The sequence below is a fragment of the Cyrtonyx montezumae genome, unplaced genomic scaffold, assembly GCF_038088225.1.
Source record: "Cyrtonyx montezumae isolate F1298 unplaced genomic scaffold, pur_monq_1.0 scaffold_0, whole genome shotgun sequence".
In the NCBI taxonomy this organism is placed as follows: domain Eukaryota; kingdom Metazoa; phylum Chordata; class Aves; order Galliformes; family Odontophoridae; genus Cyrtonyx; species Cyrtonyx montezumae.
In genome coordinates, this window is record NW_027071824.1 from 37,318,276 (window position 1) to 37,339,924 (window position 21,649).

At 37.2% G+C, this 21,649-nt stretch overlaps 1 protein-coding gene across 2 annotated transcripts; it reads right to left on the reverse strand.

Moving 5' to 3' along the window:
• Positions 1 to 624: 624 nt before the first annotated feature.
• Positions 625 to 21,569, reverse strand: SERAC1 (serine active site containing 1). 2 transcript variants are annotated; one of them, XM_065732837.1, is made up of 18 exons: positions 21,525 to 21,569; positions 20,128 to 20,219; positions 18,957 to 18,993; positions 18,497 to 18,633; positions 18,113 to 18,202; positions 17,035 to 17,166; positions 15,480 to 15,601; positions 13,387 to 13,515; positions 12,084 to 12,197; positions 11,059 to 11,221; positions 9,820 to 9,970; positions 8,892 to 9,033; positions 8,035 to 8,135; positions 5,695 to 5,792; positions 4,982 to 5,164; positions 4,378 to 4,521; positions 3,198 to 3,375; positions 625 to 673 (listed from the first exon to the last, which is right to left on the reverse strand). In XM_065732837.1, the coding sequence occupies exons 2-17, from the start codon at positions 20,216 to 20,218 to the stop codon at positions 3,239 to 3,241; spliced, it is 1,971 nt and encodes a 656-aa protein (XP_065588909.1). In that variant the 5' UTR covers position 20,219; positions 21,525 to 21,569; the 3' UTR covers positions 625 to 673; positions 3,198 to 3,238. The 2 variants fall into 2 exon arrangements, with proteins under 2 accessions (XP_065588909.1, XP_065588918.1); XM_065732846.1 differs by lacking the exons at positions 625 to 673; positions 20,128 to 20,219; positions 21,525 to 21,569 and adding an exon at positions 19,621 to 19,676 and having other exon boundaries at positions 2,915 to 3,375.
• Positions 21,570 to 21,649: the final 80 nt, after the last annotated feature.

Here is a 21,649-nt window from a genome sequence, read left to right on the forward strand (position 1 = left end):
TGTTCTAAGCCCGGCCCCACCACAAGGTGACCAGAGGGACCTGACATCGTAACTGCTATCTTCTCTTTTCCTTTTCCTCTACTGAGAGGTGTTTTCTTCAACCTCCTGCTCACACCATACCACACCAGTGCTACTTCCACCAGGCTAGCAATGGCACATATTTCACAACTTTCCTTCAGGAAAAAAAAAAACAACCAAACAACATATTTAACCAGCTGCCTGCTTGGAAGGATGTTTGTCTGATTTCTCCTTATAGTTGACAACCTTTTCACATGGGACATCACTGAAAGATAAAAAGAGAACCAAAACAAAAATATTTCTTGCTATTTCCACTCTGGTAAAATTGTCTAAAATCAACAGTTTAACCGGAGAGAAAATTTCTCCTTTCCTGGCAAGCTACTCTGCGTAGCACCACGAAACAAAAATGACAGCAAAACCCTCTTGGCATCAGTGTGAAAACAGCGCTTAGAACTTGATGACTTGCTACTTAACTAGAAATATCACTAGTAGATAAAAATCACTACTGGAGAGCTGGACAACTCCAAGTGCAAGGACTGACATCCTTACCTGTGTTCCCTTCCCCTCTTACCACTTCTGTTCCCCCATGCAGATGAACTACACCTGCTGCTGCTGGGTTCCCAGCTGGGATGGGATTAAAGGCACACTTTGAATCCTATGAATTTATAAAAAGACACTCTTCAGAACTGATGTGACACTAGGGAAGCACAAGAACTTTAGTTTCTAATGGGAAATAGACAAGAATGCCAACCCATATGCCCTGTGGCTCTAAAACCAAAGTCTGTATATGGCTCAAGTGGCCCCCATGCAAAACCTAGAAGCACAACAGAAATAACTCTTCAGTCTGGCAAAACCACTCTGACCAGCTGTGCCCATACTGCAATGCTTTTTACCTCAGGTGAAGGATAAACATTACATTCTTTCAGCACGAGACTGTCACTACAAAACAAGTCTTCAATAAATGTGAGCATGAACCAGAGTATTCTTTTTACAATTGATCACCTTTAATATATTTTGTGGCATATTTGGTGCATTTAAAAAAACACATTTAGTTAGTTACTATATTCCCAAAAAAAGCGCATCGAAAATATTAGTTTTACAAGTCACACACATATACATTTTATAACAAAAAGGAGAAAGTTGTCTTGATAGTTCAGTTAGTTATAGTAAGAAAGCACAGATGCATCAGTGAATGAGATGAATGCGTGACATCAAAGATCCACTGAATCCCTTTAAGCTAAAGAAGTCCATTAAAATCACTACAAGGTTTATCAGACCAAGCACAGTCAGTTCTTAGAAATCACCTGCTAGCAATGGGATTGACATAACCTCAACTTTGTGAGTACTAAGTGTTCTAAACACTCTGAAGTTTAAACCACAGCTTAAACAAGATAAACATCTTTACACGTCATGACAATTCTGTTACATTTTCTATCTGAAATACTGCCATCCAGTGCTCTTTCCCGTATCTTGGTTATGGGAAAAAATGCTCTCTTGTGCAGTCTGTAATCTCTGTACTGCTGTGGGCTGTAAATTTTACCACACAACTTCAGCAGATCAAGACTCAACTTCCAAAAAATGCATTTCTATGCATACTGTTCTCCTGGGCTGGTGCTCTGTAATAGAAACAGCCGTTTCAGAACCTTGTGGGACAGCAATGGCCTCTGACACCTGCACCGAGCCCGTGAAGGAGTGCACCACATCTCTCTGGTAGCTCATAGAGCCATGATTCTAAGGCTGGTAAGATGAGATCTGTATCACACGAGTGATGCTAAGAGGCACCTTCTGCCTGTCAGCAATACAGGCCTTACTTAAACTGTCAGCCACAGGAACACAGCCTAATCACATCCTGTGTTTGTCTTCAGAGAGAGTTGGGGGTGGAAATGAAGGAAAAAAAGAAGAGACTACAGTTAGACTGGGCTCCTCTTACTAAGTTGCAAACTACCTGTGACTTCAAAAAAAGTGACTGAGTGCTGCCATTTTTTTCCCCTAAAAATTATTTCTCATCAGTGCTGTTAAGGTATCTTTAACACAAACAAACTCAAACAATTTCTGACAGCGCTTTTGTTTTTCTCTATCTACACCAGTAAATGCACTTGGGCTTCAGGAAATCAAACACCTGGAACCCTCTGCATTTCTACAGGGACCTTACAGACACCCTTTTTTTTTCCCTCTTGGTTTAATTTTCCCTCTACTGGAGCTCCAAACTCCAAGCATCAGCCTCTTTGTCAGAGTCAGCAGCTGCCTTGCTCCATGAGAGCATTTTCAATGCTCTTCTGTAAATCAGCTAAAGATTTTCTAAATGAGTACAGTGAGCCCGGGACAGCTACTCAGTACTCATGAGCTGTTCAAGAAAAACACCCTGGCCTCTGTTCTGTACCTTCCATATGACCAAGCACAGAACTGCCTTCAGTTCAACAGGACACGCGCTGTCTTAAAGAAGGTAATCTCATAAGTTCATAAGGTTAAAAGAGAAACTGAAAAAAAAAATCTTACATTATTATACAATTTTTTTTCTTCTCATTTATACAAATGGATTAAATCAACTACAGTTGCCTATTCAAGACAACCTCCAGAAATTAGGAAAGCCTTTATCTCTTTCTCAGACAGAAAACACACTGTCTTTGCTAACAAATTTGGGTAAATCTATTAAACAAAAAGGCAAATTACAAAAACTCCTTTCAATCCCTTCACTTACATGAATTTTCTGAGACTTCTGTCACACTAAACGTGAGCAGTAAACAAAAGTTTTAAGGCAACCACATGCTTCTTCCCACCTTCTACATAACCGTCTCAACTGTTTCTCGCCCTCACCATGAGACTTTTAAGTCCCAGATACAATACTGACCTTAAGGAGACCACCTACCTTCAGAGCAACCCTCCATACACTAGCTGTGTTACTCCAGAAGGATCTCTCCACCCATTCGTAGCCAGATTGCTGGAGAATCTGCACACAGTTTGCCAACAGATCATGATTACCCTAAGCCAACACTCATTATCTTTTTGCCAAGTTTGTAGTACGTTTCAGTTTGTATTTGTTTTGAATAGATTTCAGAAATAAGTTAGTGAGGCCTCTAAGTTCATGACGTACCAGGAGTTGTTTTAGCAGTAGATACTATTGACATACATAGTATCTTTGCAGTTTTGCAGATCCTCTGACAAATGTTAGGAGAACTTACTGCGTTACACCAAATAGAAGTAGACAAGGATGACTAAAAGTTCACTCTCCAAGGTCAGAGGCTAAAACATCCTGAATGAACTTCAATGTACGCTGGTACAGGAAAGCATCCTTCCTCTTTGGCTTACAAATATTAAGATGATTGACGTCCACTGGAATAAGTTCTCCAATACCTAACTCTGGGAGAGAGAAAAAACTTGTAAGATTACTTGGACTGAGAAGTGCATCCTGCATTAGCAATGGCTCCATCAAAAGCAATTCCTCCTGTCTTCCCTTTAACTCTTTGGCCTTGGTAATTTTTTAATGCACTAAAAGTGTCAATACCTGCTGTTAATAGACTGGCTAAACATTGCTGCAAGCCCCACACTGGTAAACCATTAGGTCCAGAGTTCTACAATCCTTATTAGGAATTTACACTGATGTATATCAAATGTACACCAATGTCCATTTCTCCACATAGACAACTTTGAAGAATCTAACACCATTTAGCAGCACCTGGCCTACAGTGAAGGCCTGACTGGACTTTCATCATTGACACAGCCATGGCTAGCATTTCATCCAGGGTACCCAGATTCTTAAAAATCCTAAATCATTGTTGGTTTTCCTTTTTTTTTTTTTTTTTTTCTTTCTTTTTTTTCTTTTTGGCCTACAAAAGGCCAACAGGTGGAGGGACCTCTTCAGGAGGCAAGCTATTTTAAATCATGTTGCTTGACTACCTCAGATATGAAAAATAAAGGATTCTTAAGAATGAGAAGATGTTTTCATTTCCATTAGCAGTTTACTAATTTCCATTCTTATATTTTAAAGAAGATAGCTGGAATTTCTGGGAGACTGAAATGCTATTCAGCCTAACTATAGAAAGAAAATCAGTTACTCGTTACTATAAAGGAAAGGACTACTACAAAGTAACATCAGCCATGGGCCTATTCTGCTTTTTTGCAGTAAGTGTTGTTGGCATCTGGAAAAATCAGAACTGACAATTACTATCATAAGCTACAAACACAGCTGCCCCCCACCTCAGCAGGGAGACCGCAGTTGAGTTTAAACAGCCAAAAGCTTAACAAAAAACCTCGAATACAACAGATGAATTTTTCTAGTTCTTCCTACCATAGTTTACTCATTATCAGTGCTGACATGAATATATATAAAATTAAAGAACATGAAGTGACTGTGTGACTTACCTGCTGATTCCAGAGGTACAACATGCAGTTTTAACATGCTGCCTATATGCGTTGGCAAGGTTTCTGCAAAACTCAGCACTGGAAATTTCTTGTCTTTGGCAAAAGACAGGAAGTCATCATTCAGCACTTTAAGGGCAGGAGAATCTGTGAAAGGATAACAATTTTTGCAGTGTTATCTTGAACAGAAAAGTGGAGCATTTGTCTGCAAGACTACAATCCCAATAAAATGCTTTGGACAAATTAACAGCTCCTGTAAAAGGAGTAGCATTCTGTTTGTAATTCCTTTTTCCAGCAATCATATGTAACATTTATTTCTGCACAGCATGGAAGTTATTCAGAAGATAAAAGTCTGAAGTCCAGCACACATCACTACCTTGCTAAATGACCTACACTACTCTTCCATAAACGTGTTCTGATTCTCTTCTCGCCCCAGTCAAATAGAAAAGTTTCTCTTGTCAATTCAACCCACAACACTAAGCATAAAAGGACAGATGTAGTTTGTATCCAGCTTTTTCAGATAGCATGATTAAATAAGAAGAAAATAAGCATCATGAGTGGACCAGCACTGAGCTCTGCTGTTAAATGCTAGCAAAGTCTAGCATACCCTTGCTGAGTTCTTTAACTTCCACAGAAGGAAAGAGAAGATATCTGGCATTTATGGAATATTCAGCCAGCTGGGAGCCATGGTGAGGTACACTATAAAATATGATTCCTCTCGTGTTGTTTACTATTTTATCCATTTCTGGATTCTTGGAAGCATCCACCAGCATTTTTTTCACTAGTAGACCTAGCAACAGAAAAAGAATTAACACACAGATTTAAACCACTGCAAAAATAATGATCAAGCTACATTACCCATGAAACAACTAACCATATTCTTGCCTCATTTGATTAGTCCTTAGTGTGTTAAATGTCAGATCAAGTTGGAAAAAACAACTGAGGCATTAAAATAAAATGTTAATTGAACAAGATAAATCCAAGTCCGTAGGCTTTTTTTATTTGCTTTAAATGCTACTAATGACATTTAATACATGCCAGATCATGGAGAAAATTCTGCCTCTGAATTTCCTTTCATTGATTTTGAGTTTTTAAATAGACACAGTACAAACAAACAGGAAGAAAAATCTGTTCAAAATGTGTGTGCTGCTGAAAACAGCAGGAAAACAGAAATCTATCTTTCATTTTTCAGATCTCTGCAAATGTTTCACATAAACTATTCTGAATGACTGCCTTTCAAACTGAATTAGGTTACAATCTTATTTTGAAGTATAACAGCGGATAAATCAAAGCATTGTGCCAGACAGGCAATGTGCTCACCGCCCATGCTGTGTGACACCCACACCAGGGGTCTCTCTCCAATCCCAGCAGCTCTGAGCTTCTCCAGAAGCTCATTGCTTCTGTAAGCAATAGATGTCCTGTAAAAAATAATCAAACACAAGCACAAAAAAAACACAGTAAGCTGAATACCAGTCTTAAAGGGAATACATTTCCATTCCATTTCATGAAAGTGAATTCAGTAAAGAAAACACTAATAACTTATTTGTTGTTGCTTCACTGAAAACTAAAGACATCAAAAACTTTTTAAGGCCAGCTTCATAAGGACAGTAACAAAATGAGTTTGGTTTCTTGGTCTTGCTAGAAATTTCTGTTTTAATTTCACTTATCAGTTACTTCCTTTAGTTTTAGTTCTGCAATCATATCTCTTAAATGAAACTATTTACACATTTTTACAAAATTATATTCATAGAATCATAGGGGTTGGAAGGGACCTCAAGAGATCATCAAGCCCAACCCCCCTGCCAAAGCAGGTTTTCATTTTACAAAAGCACCATCAGTGCATAATAAACTTTATGGCCTGAAACAAGAACATATGTAAGTATCTGATGAAAATGTACTCTGCTAAACAGTGCTCAAGTTGGGAAGCAAAGTTATTCAGGAAATGAAGAAGTGCATTATTAACCAATACATTAAAAAATAAATCACAAATTACATCTGCTATACTTTTCCAAATAATTATTTCCAAATGCTTTGTAGTAAAATAGAATAAAACCATACTAATTTTTCTGTTAAGAACAAAGAGGTCAAACTCTAGAAAGGATGAGCTATATGTTAAAAGCTGGAAATCAATCTGTCGTTGAATCAAACCAGAACTGATCGGCCCAATTGGGTTAACCACTGTGCAAAGCCTAATTCAACTCATCTCTGCTGGGTCTAAGCATTACCACTACAAATAGCTTTCAGATAACACATATGAAAAGGATATTCAAACCTATCTTTTCATCTGAGCAACAGGCTTTAGGATTGCTGAGGGACTTAACTCACTTCTGAAACAACAGAAGAGCCTATGCACTTACAGCAGTGATAAGGATGTGAGTGTCCAGCTACACTTGCTGCTAGTTAAAATAGCTTCAAATATCTTTTGCTTTTGATTAACCACATCAAGCTATAAAGTAATCAAATACTATTTATATGAGTGACCATACATTGCAGGTAATGCAATTTTCCATTCTGACATCAAAAATACATATACTTTATTTCTTTTTAAAATTTTCTTCCATTATACATACACCAGATGGACACAGGGGAAAAAGGTCTCTTATAGAGATACCTATCCTCGCACTTGATACTGTCACTGTTCTGCCTAACTCTGAATAGAGATACTATCATTCACATCTTCCTTATTTTGAACCAATTACATGCTTTCTTTAATGCAATAATCTCATCATTTCTTTGTATGTCCACAAGGAGGAAAAATCAGTAAGTGCCAAGCTCCCAATCTTTTATACAAATGCTGTTATTTTCTCCTCTACACAAAACATAATTGATTTTCAGATTCTTAACTGTCAGCAGTAATGCACATGCCTTCATGAAAGGATACCAGCTGAATCTAGTTACATGCCTAACTAGCCATATAATGAATTGAAGGACTTGGATGAGGATCAGATGCAAAGGGCACAGAAATCAATCACTGAGGCTAAAATCCATCCAAACCAAATGATCTTTATAGGCTCAAACTATTTTTATGTTTTAGAAGCAACATTTTTGGAGGAAGTGTCTTCCTCTAATCTAGCCAGTTCATGGCCAGTAAAGCACTGTTCCTCTGGCAAGGGCAGTAGCTTTATTACACTATTTGATCAAATCTCAGTGTGAGTTTGACACAATTTATTAATTCTTAACTTGTGTCTAAAACTGCTTCATAAGGTATTAAAAAAGTTTCTGTAGCTTATCTACCAATGACATATGGCTATCTCTTTGCAGGGATTAGCACTTCTGAACAAAAAGATAAGCTTTGTTTTTATCACGAGTATAAAGTCATAATACAGCAAGATTTTGCTGAACTTACAAAGTACTGCTGAGGCATTTTAAGGTTAATAAACACTCCCTAAGGAAGCAAAACTTATGTTACTAAATCAGTAGACCACTTTAAGTGCCTACCCTAAACACGAGGCAGTGGGGAAGAAATCAAGAACTTGATACAAGTGAACCCATGAGGTTAAAAGGCTTGAGTAAACCATGACTGTAGCCAAGATTTTTCTAAATTTTATTTTCAAATACAATAAAAGCTAATTCCACTGTTTCACAGTAGGTGATCCAAACAATTAGCTGTATAGGCTTCCCTCCTCTCCCCCCTCCAAACTGCAGACATGCATTTGTTACCTGTGAGGCTCAACAGGACATTTTGCTTTCCAGTCACTCAAACGGGTGTCATATTCCACAGATATGATTCTAAGGGCAGGACAGTCTGAAGCCAGCCATGTCTAAATATGGAAAACCACCAAAAAGAGCTTATTACTGAAGTATTTAACTTCAGTAAATAACTTTTAACTTGCAAGCACTTCAGCAACAATGGAGTAAAGTTGTTATTATGAAGACAGTATCAAATACGTCTGTTCTTCATGAATCCTCAAATACATCTTAAACCTGCACTATTATATTCTGTTATTGCATACTGGGAAACTCTAGACAGCTTCCTAACCAAAATGGAGGCAAAGGCTGTGGTGGATTACTAACTTGTGCACTCCTAGCTCCCTCTCCTGGGTGAAACAACAATTACTAAAAATGGCCAATGGGAAATGATGAGTTTAAGTTTTGCACATATACTTTGGTGACTTCCCTAATGTGAGTTGCTTAAAGCAGTCTTTATTTATTTATAAAACAATCTGGAAATAGTGAGGTGCTCAGAAATCCATATAGGAAAACACACTTAAATTGTTTAGAAAATTAATTCTATGCATCTTTTTCTAAGCAGTAGCATTTCATCAAAAAGAATGAGAACATGAGGAAAGTAAACTGCCTCCTCTTTCACAACCAGAAGAATGATGCTGAGTGCATAACCTTGAGCAGAGATTTTCCTTTGCAAGAATAATCTGTTCAAAATTTCATCTTGCTAACAAAAACCATGTGAAGAACTCAAAGTGGGCTACTTCTAAAAGATTAAAAGTCATCCGACTCTCCTGACATCTATCATTAACAAAAAACAGTAACTGTATAAGAAAATGTTACAGCCCTTTTACCTTTGGCCAACACTGGCTGTATTCCTCTTGCACTTCTGAAGCCTTTTTATCCAAAGGCTGGTCAATGTCTTGCTGTCGCCAGGTTTTAAATGCTGCTCCCAAAAGACCATGAACAAAAAGGATATCTGCTCTGATGGGCTGACTGATACAGAAAGAAATTTGTAAAAGATAGGCAGTACACTCTCTTTTAGCAAATTAAATTTAAACAGAACTCTTAACCCAGGGGATTCCAAAATGCTATTTTAAACACTGTACATGCTTGCTTGTATTACGGACAACATGCTGTGACATTGCATGGTATTTCAAAGAGGATACTCAGATCAAGATGAAAAACACAAATTCACCCATAAGAGATCTAGAAAGAGGTATGGAAAGTACTAAACTCTTATTTCATATTCTTCTATAATGAGAAACATAATTCTCTTCACCTACTATTAATGCAGCTCAGTTACACTGACTCCACCATCTCTGCTAACACCAATGCCCCCAGGAATAGTTGCTACTAAGTGACACACCATGTTGGAGACTGTTTCAGTCACAGACAAACACTCTCTGGAAAGAAAAAAGAAGCCTCAGCTTCTCTTACTGCAGCTGAGGTCAATGAGCTGCTATGAGCAGAACAATTGCGAGGCACCACATCCCAAGACATGCCAGTACAAAGGCTGTAAAACAATAATTCATCTAATGGTTTCCATCTAGATTTTTCAAGCAATACAGGAACACTCCTTTCATCACAACAGACAGCTCCAAGCACTCCCACTGTTCTCATAATAGAGGATCTACATTCAGTCCAGTCAATCTAACAAGAACCAGAGGAGCAGGTTACAAAGTAGAGCTGCATTCTGAATACACTCTTCCAAATCTTTGTAACTGAACGTTAGAGCAAATAACACAAATACAGCATGTGTAGTTTCTCCTTCTGCATTACCTGCTACGATACTGTGGATGTAAGACATAAACACCATCTGGATACTTTTCTTGCACTGCGTCCCTGTCTAGGTTAGCCAAAGCTCTGGCTGCATGAGAAGACTGAATGACATGAGGGGATTTCATTACTTCAGCAAGTACAGAAACCCAACCTACATTGAAAAAATAAAGTTGCAGGTTAACTAATTAGAAACATCATCCCAACAAGAAAATTCACAAGCATCATCCTTCACAGGCTTTCTAGACTCTGACCTAAAAATGAAACTTACTGTTTCTTAGACATGGATGAGACTGTTCTCAGACTACTGAGACATGCAAAGGAATACACACACACACACACAAAGAGCACTTAAATACTTCAAGAGAAAACCGAATCAGATTGATTGTATGGCCCTGTGATGACTGAGGAAAAATTATTAAAATCTACGCAGATAAAAAACAATGGAATATTCACAGCACACATACATATAAGAACAAATAGGAAAACTGTGAAAATGTAACAGAAAAATTTCATGAAGAAAAACTTCTGAAATTAAACTTTCTTGTAGAGCAGACTGAAGCGCTATTAAGGATCTGGTGGAAAAGTTCCTCAGCTGCATAAGGGTTGGGCTGTAGATTGGAGCAGCTGTGAGGATCCAATGCATAAGCAGCATGAACAGCAGGATGTGAGGGAGACTACAGGCACCAGAAGTTATGCAAGCTCATCTCTGCCTCCTGCCACTGTTATACATTCTAAGTTACTAGCCTGACACGAAGCAAGGGAGAGTGGGAAGGTGTGTTTTATTTTATTCCAAAATATAAAGACTACAAGCTGATCTGTTCCTCTATGAGACTTAAACACAGTAAATTGAAAGAAAAAAAAAAGATCAGTTATGTAGATGGTCTGTGAGAGTAGGAAATTTATAAGATTTTTGTCAGTAATTTGAACTAAACATCAGAAGTCCCAATTTTCACTGTCCTTCAAAGACTTGCAATGCCTCTAGCTCTGACATACGTCAGCTAGACAACAAGCAGAAGTTTTTAAACCAGCACTGTCTACACTATTTATGTTTTGTGTAAAAAAAAAAAAAGGCACAACAAAGCAAACAAGCAAGAGAAACATACACATGCACACAAAACATACATGTAAACGCCAAACCACTACAACCGTCCCTTACATTTTACAACAGCACTGAATCCAGTGAAAAATTTAGAACAGACAGTCTGGCACTCAGGCTGCTTGCACTTGCTTTCCTTTTACCTGCACGTACTATGGATGAATGAAGATGTTCATCCAAAGCCATATTTCCTATAATGCGAATTATGTTTCTTTGTATTTTCGCAGAATCTTTACGCAGCTGGTATATCCTCTGCAGCAGCTGAAGGCCACCTTGAGCTTCAATTTTATCACAGTGAGATGAAACCTAGCATCGTACAGCAAATACAATGACCATAAGTAGATGTTCTGCAAAAGGTTATTTGTGATGCTGTTAATGCAGAAAGCAAGACCAAATTTTAAGTGATGTCCAACAGTCTAAACAGGACAACTGCCTGCATTTGTTAAAGCACTGCCAATGGAAGCTTCTTACTGTCTACTGCCTAAAGTAAAATGGTTAGCACACCTCCTCTTTGAAATATACAGGCACTTTTAATTTCCTAATAGCTATCATTACTGATATTAAGGGCAACAATCCATTCTAGTTCAAGCAGATGAACATGGACTCATCAGCAGTAGTGTCAACCACCACTGCTGACCAAATGCTTGTGACTTGAACACATCTACAGTGCTTAGAAATGTATTGCGGTCATGAAACTGCTATGTCCTCATGTCTGAAGCTTTCAACAAAGACAGAGGCATACTGTGTAAGTACAGTCACAACTTGATTAAATGGAAAATCAGGAATATAAAATCATTCTATACTATGTCAGAATTTCTATGCATATGAAAGTTGTGAAAGGAGTACTGGCAAACCACACTTTATCCATTCCTCCTACAAGTAACAATTTAGTATTCTCAATACTATTTTTCAGTGTTCAAGACTTCTGAATAATTAAGGACTTTACATAGGCTAATTAGAAATAATAATACAACTTAGAAGCAATTGACATCAGAAAAATGAGTTTGTTATGCTGCCTTAAGATTCACATCAGAATCAATTCTCTGAAAGTTCTGACCAAAGGGATGGGGATTAGGAGTCAAGACAATGGTAACTTGCTCCCAATACATGACAGCCTTAGAAAGGAATGTTTATAAGCTTAACAGTTGTAGTTTAAAAGACAAATTACCTTAGAATGTTGTACTAAAGCTTGCAAGCAAAAGAGTTCTACTGTCTCTGAAGGAACTTTACCCAGTGTCTCACAATATGGAAGTCCATTTCCCCCAAAACACCACAAGCTTCCCTGAAAGGAGAAACATTAAAAATGATACTACGTTCCAAATGGATACATAAAATAAGCATTTCTAAACTAGAGTGCTATGTGTGTAACGATCTATACAAATTGCTATAAAGAATGCTCAGCACGTATGCACTTCTAAGAGTATAAATTACACAGCAGCACACTATAAAAATGTCTAATATTTTTTGACTGAAAGCGTTATACAGATTTTCAGTCAGAAGCTTCCATAGTCTATTAACTTCAAAACATACAACACTGGGGAAAAATGTAGGATCCCTAAATTAATTAATTAATGTAACCTTTTAAGACTGTTTGCTTGAGAATAAGTAAGCAAGAATCAGACTTAAAGACTTCCATGGTTGTAAAAAAACAAAACAAAACAAAGAAAAAAAAAAGAAGAGAAAAAAATAAGGTATTCAACACTTAGACTGGCCTTTTGGCACTATGCTGTCCCAATCATACATCAGCAAAACTTTGAGAAATAATAATTTTCTAGGACAGTGTGAATAGTCAAAATGTTCCTGAGTGGTCTTACCAGTGTTCTTTTTGTAGTAAGACCTCTTGCTGTGTAGACAGTGATCCAATCCCCATGTAAAAATATTACATGTATTTGTGTCACAGGGAGCTATTCTACTCAGAAATCTCTAAATAAAACCTGCTAAGCACCATTATGATAGTCCTTTTTTTTTAATTATAATTTTCAAAAGTAAAGTCACTGATTACAAAAATCACAGCTTCACTTAAGTTTTGGCAATAGTGACCTGTTAAAAGAATGGATTTCCACATAATACAACAGTTCACTACCATAGGCCACAATTAGTTTGACAGTAAGACATAAATAAGGATTAATAATCTCAGCAATAAAAGAATAAACAATGGTTTTGTTCGAAATGTGAAAAAGGACTGCAAGAGGAAATAAATGTTCTAGATAGTGTTGAAATGTCTTTACTTGCATGCCTTCCCATAGAGCAGATCTCTCTTACTAGACCAAGTAGTATGGTTAGGAAAGATAAACAAGCTTTCAAGCATGCAGACCACATGTAGAAGAGCTTATGCTAAGTTGTAATGTCACAAAGACTACCCATTTTTTCTTCACTTTATAAAGCTCAACAAACATGGAAATAGGTTTGTATCCTCAAGCTCTGTAGGAATCAAGAAACCAAACAGTTCTGTCCTGCAGGTGGGAACTCACCCTCTGTGCAGCAAGAGTCTGACTACTTTCACGTAAAGCAAGAGATGTGAAGTACTGGACACATGGATCAAGGCCAGTCTGAGGTAAAGAAACTAACAGCAAGCGAAGTTCATCTTCTATGAGATAATCCTGTGAGAAGTAAACACAAACAGCATGTAATTCAGTACAAAGCCTGGAGCAAAACACAGCACGGAAGTAAATGAAGATCTCAAATAATTGAAGCAGCTATATCAGTAAGACCTCAACCGAGTGCTCTGCAATTTGGGTTTAATAGTTACTCCCGTAAAAACTCTGGAGATTGTTAATTCTAAAACAGGCCACTTGAGTGATGACAAGCTTTAAGCTTCATACTTTGGTGGCCTTTTTCTAATATGCCTGGAAGGGCAAAAGAAAGAACGGGTTCCTATTGACACAAGGTGCCTAAAAATTCAGCTTTGACTGCACAGTAGTGATGGTTCCACATTAAAATTAATGTATGAATTACTGGTGTCAAAACAACACTACTCTCATCTTCAAAATATTCACGCACATGTCAATTTAGTAATCTATGATAAGTGACAGGAAAACAGACTCAAAGTTGTTTTATTTGCCCATGGTTAAAGAACTTACTCTACTTTTTGCTACAAACAGATATGGAGAATTATCTGATATGCAGAACACTTGCTGCCACCATGATTTCCTTCAGCTTCCTAAGTAGAATACTGATAACTCTAAATTCCAATCACCAAGCAACAATGTTGTTGTAAAAATAAAGCACATACACAATCATATACTAGCATAACCTAGAGTATCAAGACTGGCAGGTACAGATCCTCTATCACATAATGTCATAAAAATAACAACCCTAAAACAAGCAAAGCTTGTTTTCAGAGTTGTGTTGGCTAAGACTTACAGGTATTCAGTGACAGCATTTATACTATTTATACATTTATACATTTATACTCAGTCAGCATTTATACTAGTAATATTACAGAAGGCACACAAAGTATAAGATGTCAATTCTGCATAATAAAGAAGCAGATCTAATGCCAGCATTACTCAAACCTTACACATAATTAACACAAAATCAAAGCAAAATCAAATCTATCAATTAAGATTTGTTGGTATCCAAAAGCTGGAAGCGAAGAGATGAGCCTACAGCACAATTAGATTTAAAGAACACTAATTAGGTAGACATTACTGTACATAAAAAGGATGGGGGAGAGTCACATCTCCAATCAGAAACTCTGAACACTTTTGGGAACTTAAGATAGGTAACTTAAGCTTTTCTAGATGTTAAGTATTGGTTTATCTGATTAATATGAGTCACTGTATCAAGGTGAAAAGCATTTTTTGCAGCTAAGAATGACACTTAGTGAATTTTCTGTTGGGATATTTTTCAGTTAAATATAACAAGTACTATGATAAGCTACCTAAAGCTTAGTTCATAGTAATAAAAATAAAGCTCATCTCCAAACATTTTATATGAATTCTAAATTCAAAAAGTAGGTTAAGATGTCTAAAAGGAGAAAGAATTTCTGGCAAAAGACAGCAGGTACATCTGTACTAGTTACTCAAAACAATGGAGGAATGTTTACAGGCAAAAATCTGCCTTGTATCTGCACTTGGGAGTCATAGAGTACACTCACAATGGTTTCCACACTTGACATAATCAAGGTTAAAGCTGTGTGCCAGAGCATTACTTAGCGTACCAAACTAGCAGTGAAAATGCAAGGTCCCCCAGGAGTGCTCTCTTCACGCAGGATTCTGTCAATGTCAGCAAGGCAATCTATGGTCATCAACATGTAAGAGTGCACTGCATTGACTGTTTGGCACAGACAGCAGCATATGTATCACACTACACTGCTGGTGAACACGTAATTTGGATATACAGAACAATAATCAAACTCCTATCTTTAACCCTCTGCATCTCATTATTCACTAATACAGACGTACTCCAGAGGTGCATTACAGTTGGCTATTTTGGTCTTCATTTTAGTACTCATTTTTTTTGCTTTTGAAGAATTCTACTTCAGTAAGGTCACTAACAATGGAAGTACTGAAGTCACACAAGCTAGCAAAAATCTACAAGTACCTTCTTTCCATTTACTTACATTTTTCATTTTTGGCAATGAGGGTGGAGGCAGGAAAAAGCGAAGATCGATGTCTTTGGATCGAGCCAAACCTATAGCAGTCCTCTGATCACAGGTTTGGGCAACTGTACCATATTGATAATCTGTAATACAAGAATTTTAGTGTTAAGATTAAAACTGATGGTAAGTATTCCGTTTGGGCTTACATGTAATTTCTGATCTGTTTTCTGAATTGAAAAGAATAACCTCTCTGCAATCTCCTCAATAAGTTCTGATTTTGTAGTCACAAATTCTGAAAGGTAAAAATAGCAGTTGTGTTTCAGCATAGTGCTGTTCTAACAACAGACCTTGCTAGTTGCCCATTGCAAATCAGTTAGATAAAGATTCTTGTATATGAGCTGAATACATGCAAAAGCACAAGTTCAGGATTGCTACTGTGAAAGGAATGCAAGAGCTACAAATCTAAGCCTAAAAACTGTCTTGAGTTAAAATTTGAAAGTCTTTTTTTTTCCTGCATACAATATTAAAAACCTGAGCTTCAAATTGAAATGCTGCCAAGACATGGGTGTGAACTTTAAATGATACGAAAAGCTTGTTTCAATAAAATTTTTAAAGTAAAAAAACAATAGAGGAAACCTCAAAAAATGCAAAGTAGCATCACAGTACAAGTTAAGTAGCCCTTTCCTACTGAAGGGGGCTTAGTGTCCTTGCAGATCAGACTTTAAGTCACCCTACTGAAGAGAAAACAGATTTAAATAGTACCTACTTTCCAAAATCTACCTATTTTACAGCTGAAGAAATTGAAAGGCACATACTGAAATTAGAAGCAAACTGAAGGAAAAGTTAATACTGAATTGCATCAATAACTCACTACAGAAGTGTCTTTTTATCCTCATTACTGTTATACATCTCTTGAAAAAGAATGACAAGCAATTTAAAAGAGACTTCATGAACAATCACAGACCAGACATCTTTTTTTCCTTGGTGCAGATCACTTACAGTCACACAGTGATGCCATGGAAGCTGTGTTTTGGACAAGCAGGACACAGTACTTATGCATAATGCATATACATACAGATAACGCATGCTGAACAATTTGGTCCAAGCTGTCAAAAGGTAGCACACTCTTCCAGTCTAGGCCTTTACTGGAATAAGTTTTGGAATATCAGACTAAAAAAAAGCCCATTTTCCTCATGAGGTAGTTGAGTTAGAATGATTACAGTTTGTAAAACATCCAAATACTACAGCAATTGGTACTACAAAAGAAAGGATGTAACAAAGAACAATTAAATTCCCACATACTGGCCACCTCTCTTACAGAAGATCTCAAGAGAAAGAAGCCTGAGAACACCTGCTGACAGTCTTCACACGTGAATGTAAGATGGCCATACTCAATCAGCACACACAGCTTCAGTTTAGGTACATCAGGCTTTCAAATACAACTTCTTGATGTAAACAGTTTGGGATAATTAATTAGAATTTGAAAGAGGCAGACTGTCTCTACTGCCAGAATAATCAAGTCAACTAGAGTGCTACCTAGTTTATATAGACTAATGATGGAGTGGAGAAAGATTACCGTGCCAGTGAGTGTTCTTTGCCAGATCTTGCACAGCCTGCAGTCGGACCTCTTTGTCTTCTGACTGAGTCCTTTTTAAGAGGAGCCATAAGGCACATTCATGATCTTCTCCATCAAATGTACTGAAGTGTTCTTCAGCAGAAAACAAATAAAACCCAAATTACTCTTACCGGGCATTTTAACAGCCACATTTCTATTCATTGAATTAGAAAAATAGTTTGTTCCTTTTAGTATTTCAACATTAATTGTTAATAGTAATTCAGAGAAATATTTTAACATCAAATTGGTGCAGAAAAGGACAGAATGACACCCACAACCTCCCCAGGCAGCCTGTGCCCATGCCTCACAGAATCATGGAATCATAGGGATTGCAAGAGACCTCTGTATATCATCTGGTCCCATCTCCCTTCTAAAGCAGGTTCCCTAGAATAGATTATACAGGAAAGCATTCAGGCAGAAGTTTAATATCTCCAGAGAAGGAGACTCCACAATCTCTCTGGGCATCCCATTCCAGTGCTCTGTTAGCCTCCAAGTAAAGAAGTTCTTTTTCATGTTCAAATGGAATTCCCCATGTTCCAGTTTGTGCGCTTTGCTCCTTGCCCTCTTGCTGACCACTATAAAAAAAAAAATCTGGACCCCTTTACACTTAACATTCACTACCCTCAAAGTAAAGAATTTCTTCCTAATTCCTAATCTGAATTTATCCTCTCTCAGTTTAAAAATGCTACCCCTTGTTCTACTGCTATACTTTTTGAAAAAAATTCCTTTGATTAAAAAAATGTTGATATCAAATATTAACTCAGTACTTCAAATTTCATCCAAAACTGGAAAAAAAAATCTCAAAATATTCATCAAACCTCTTCTTAAACATTTCTTTTACTTAAAAAAATAGAATGATTTTAACACACACAAAACTTTTGATTCAGAAACTTATATTAAATGCTATTAAATAACACCTCCACCATTTCAAACAACAGAACATGTTAAATTCTTAAGAAAAATTATTTTACTTTCTGAAAGGGCTTATGTTTAACTGTTCAGTTGTATTCACAGGTAAAGCCTCACCTTTCACACCTACCATTAAAAGGTCTCCGGAAAATTTTAGCTTCTGTTTCAAGAATTTTCCTTACTGCTCTATGGATTTCTTTTCTGGCTTGGTATGTGATCCCTAAAAGAGCATTTGTAGATTACTTAAGATAGGTATCTCACATTATTTCAAGCTGCTGGCTGTTAGTTTTGTTTTGTTTTTTTTTTAAATAGTCATGTTTATACTTCATAAGAAAGTTTCATATACAAATGGATATATATCTCTTACAGAAAATAACTCAGGTGACATTGTGAGGAACATTATTTTTATAACACACATAAAAAAATATATCTTTCTGGAAATACAAAGATACTCCAGAAATATTCTGTGCTGTTCAAATTGTATTTTTAGATTCCAAACAATTACGTATCTTACCTTGATATTCATTTGGATTCAGAGAAGACGTACGTATATACACATGGGATTTAAGTTTTTCTTGATGTATAGCTTGAGTATCGATTTGCAGTAACTTCTTTAAGGACCAAACTTCATATGTAATGAATACAAAACCTCTTTAAATAAAAGAGAACCATGTATGAACACTATTAAAAAAGAGGAAGATGAGGGCAAAAATATCTTAACAATCATTTTGGTATAAATCATGCTCTATTTATGCATTTGTTACAAATTCCAGATTTAGCAAATATATAGAAGTCCACAGATTACATCAATTTAGTTCAGAAAAGTAACTCTAAAAATAAATAAGTAAATCTTCCAGAAGATATGTCTACCACACCTAAACTCCCCAAATATTGTCACATTTTTTGAAAGTAACATGAATTAAAGTTTTAAGTGTACACATAATGTACCTATAAGCTTATTAGTTACAACTTACCCTAGTATAAGCGATCCGGTTACTTTTGCAAATTTTCCTTGAAAAATGAAAAAATCGTGTCAAACAAAGTTGTGTGCATCAAGTCAATCTAAACAGTTAACATATGATTACCAGACAGTAAGAATTTCAGTAACTAAAAATAAGGGCTTCTTTGTATTTTTCCCTAGCTTTCAGAAAATCACTACTTAAAATTAAATAAAGTATTGCTCAATTAGAATTTCCTGCTCTATTAATCTAGGCAATAACGTATTTCCTACTGATGCTATTTACTGTATTGCCACCTGTCAAATACATTCATTGCTCAGCTGCAAGAATCAAGAGGAAAAATTCTCTGCCTGTATCGCCAGCATTCTTTTGAACATCCACATTATTTTGAGGAGTTAACTTTCTCTTCTGACTTGGATATTCAGTGTAGATGAAAAGCCCTGCAGAATCTCCCTAAGCAAATATATATTTCAAATAATTCCACTGAATCCAACTTACAAAGCAAAGACCTGAATAAGCACATACCACTTGCAACTTCCCCTTTAAATGCAAAGATTCCTGATGGATGTGAATTATTTGTCTTGAGCAAAGTTCAGCTGATTATCTGGACTTAAGGGTGTCAGTACAGCACAACTCTTTTTACTCCGAGTAGCAGCAAAAGCAACAGAATGCATCTCACCTATCATGAATAACTAATTTTCTTCAGCATGAAGTGGGAGATTTGCCCTAGACCCACTGCCACCAGCTTCTGCCTTTGTAAGATTTTAAGAATTGTGGCATGCAGACAAGCAGCAGTTACATGCTGAAGAAATAACTGGCAAAGACAAAAAACAAACAAAAAAAAAAAAAAAAAAAAAAAAAAAAACAATGATTCCTGTAGAGCAGCAATAGAAATACCCTGTCTTTTAGTGATGGAAAGTAACACCTTAGAATTGTAAGAATTTTCATTTTATACACAAGGCTCTAAAGAAAACTGAGACTGAGCAGGAAAGATTGTAGACCTTATCATCACTGCAGCGCAAAGCAAGTCAAAAGCAGACATCCATCTCAGGAAAATAAAAACTTCTGGCCACAAATTATGCAAAGGTGTAGGTCTCATCATTTAATCATGCACAGTGTTATATCCACACAGACTTTTTCTACTTCTAATAACACTTCTGATTGATACTTATAGAAGTGTACTTACTTATATCGTTCCAGGGTAGATGTTTTTTGGTGGCTGGACCAGAAGTTCCTATTTGTCTACAGCAAAATATGCAGTAAGCAGCTACTGACATTCTGTATACTCAAAAAAAAAAAAAAAAGAAAAAAAAAGGAAAAAAAAGAACAATTGATTTGAGAATTACAACTGAAAAACCTGTAGTCATTTTTTCCCCATCTTTTTACAGGAAAGGTCATTAAAAGCCTATTTATGTCATCCTGTGCCATATAAAATGATCTAACTAAAAAAAGGACTACAAGCTCCTTAATTCAGTAGTTTGCAATTTGATTGCCATAAAAGTTTACAGAAGTGTTTCATACAATTAGATATTTCTACTAATACTGGTAAGTATGTATCTCTAGCTACCTGCTCTGCTTTGAAGCCTTCTCCTACTTAGTAACACTCATTTAAATGTCACATCTCCACGAAGACAGCGCTCAATACAACACATGATTTAATACAACTTAGTAACCAACTGTGTTAATACGGGATGTGTTTTAACATCTACACAGTGAGGTTCAATGTATAGTTGTAATGGGGAAGTATTAAGAAGTGAGGCAATTCAGGCCTCATGAAAGTGCCAACTACTGCACCTATCACTCACATACATATGTACCATTTTATGTACTGCCAAATGTTACTGCCTCCACATTTTACCTATACAAGAAAAGCTGTAGCTACCTACAGCAACAACCAAACTGTGTACATTCTTTCTGCTGAAGACTTCATCTAAACATGCAGATGTATTTTCAGTGCAAGAATTAAGTTGAAATTCCACACGAATGCAGCAAGAAACCCAGTAATAAATATAAACGTGTATAAGAATCATAAAATACACAAAAATCTGTGGCTGTGCATTCTGTGAAACGTGAGCACTTGCATTAAGACACTCTGATCAAAAAGTTAAGTCATCATGTAAGTCGCCCCATAATTACCTTGAAAATACAGATAGTAGTCTGCGTTGCAACAGTGACAATTAACGAGACTAAGAGTCACGCGTGTGAACGGCCATCGGTGCCTCTGATCTCGGAGCAGAGGTGACTCCCGGTCACATCACCCCAGCACTACCACAGCACGAAGCTTTCTGCCCTCAGTCACGTCACCCCAGCACTATCACGGCACGCAGCTTTCTGCCCTGTTTCCTTTCAGCATCGCGCTTATTCCGCTGACTTCATTTATTACGCTTCTGATGAGCACGGACACCCTGCGGGCGCCTCCCGCAACCTGTCAGCGGCCAGCCCCAAGCCAGGAGGGGCTTCAGGGCTGAGATCTGATAAACACCGGTATCGGACCGCGAAAAGACACCGACCCAGGGTCCTCCTACTGTCCCAGGGTCCTCCTACTGTCCCGCCGCCCCTCGCTCGCCCCGTCGCTGCCGGTACCTTCCACCTCCTCCCGCCCGACACAGCCGGCACCGCCGCTCGCGCGGTCTCATGACGTCACCACGCCGAGCGTCTCTCGGCCAATCCGAGCGCAGCGTCGGGAAGGCGATAGGAGGAGCGAGAGT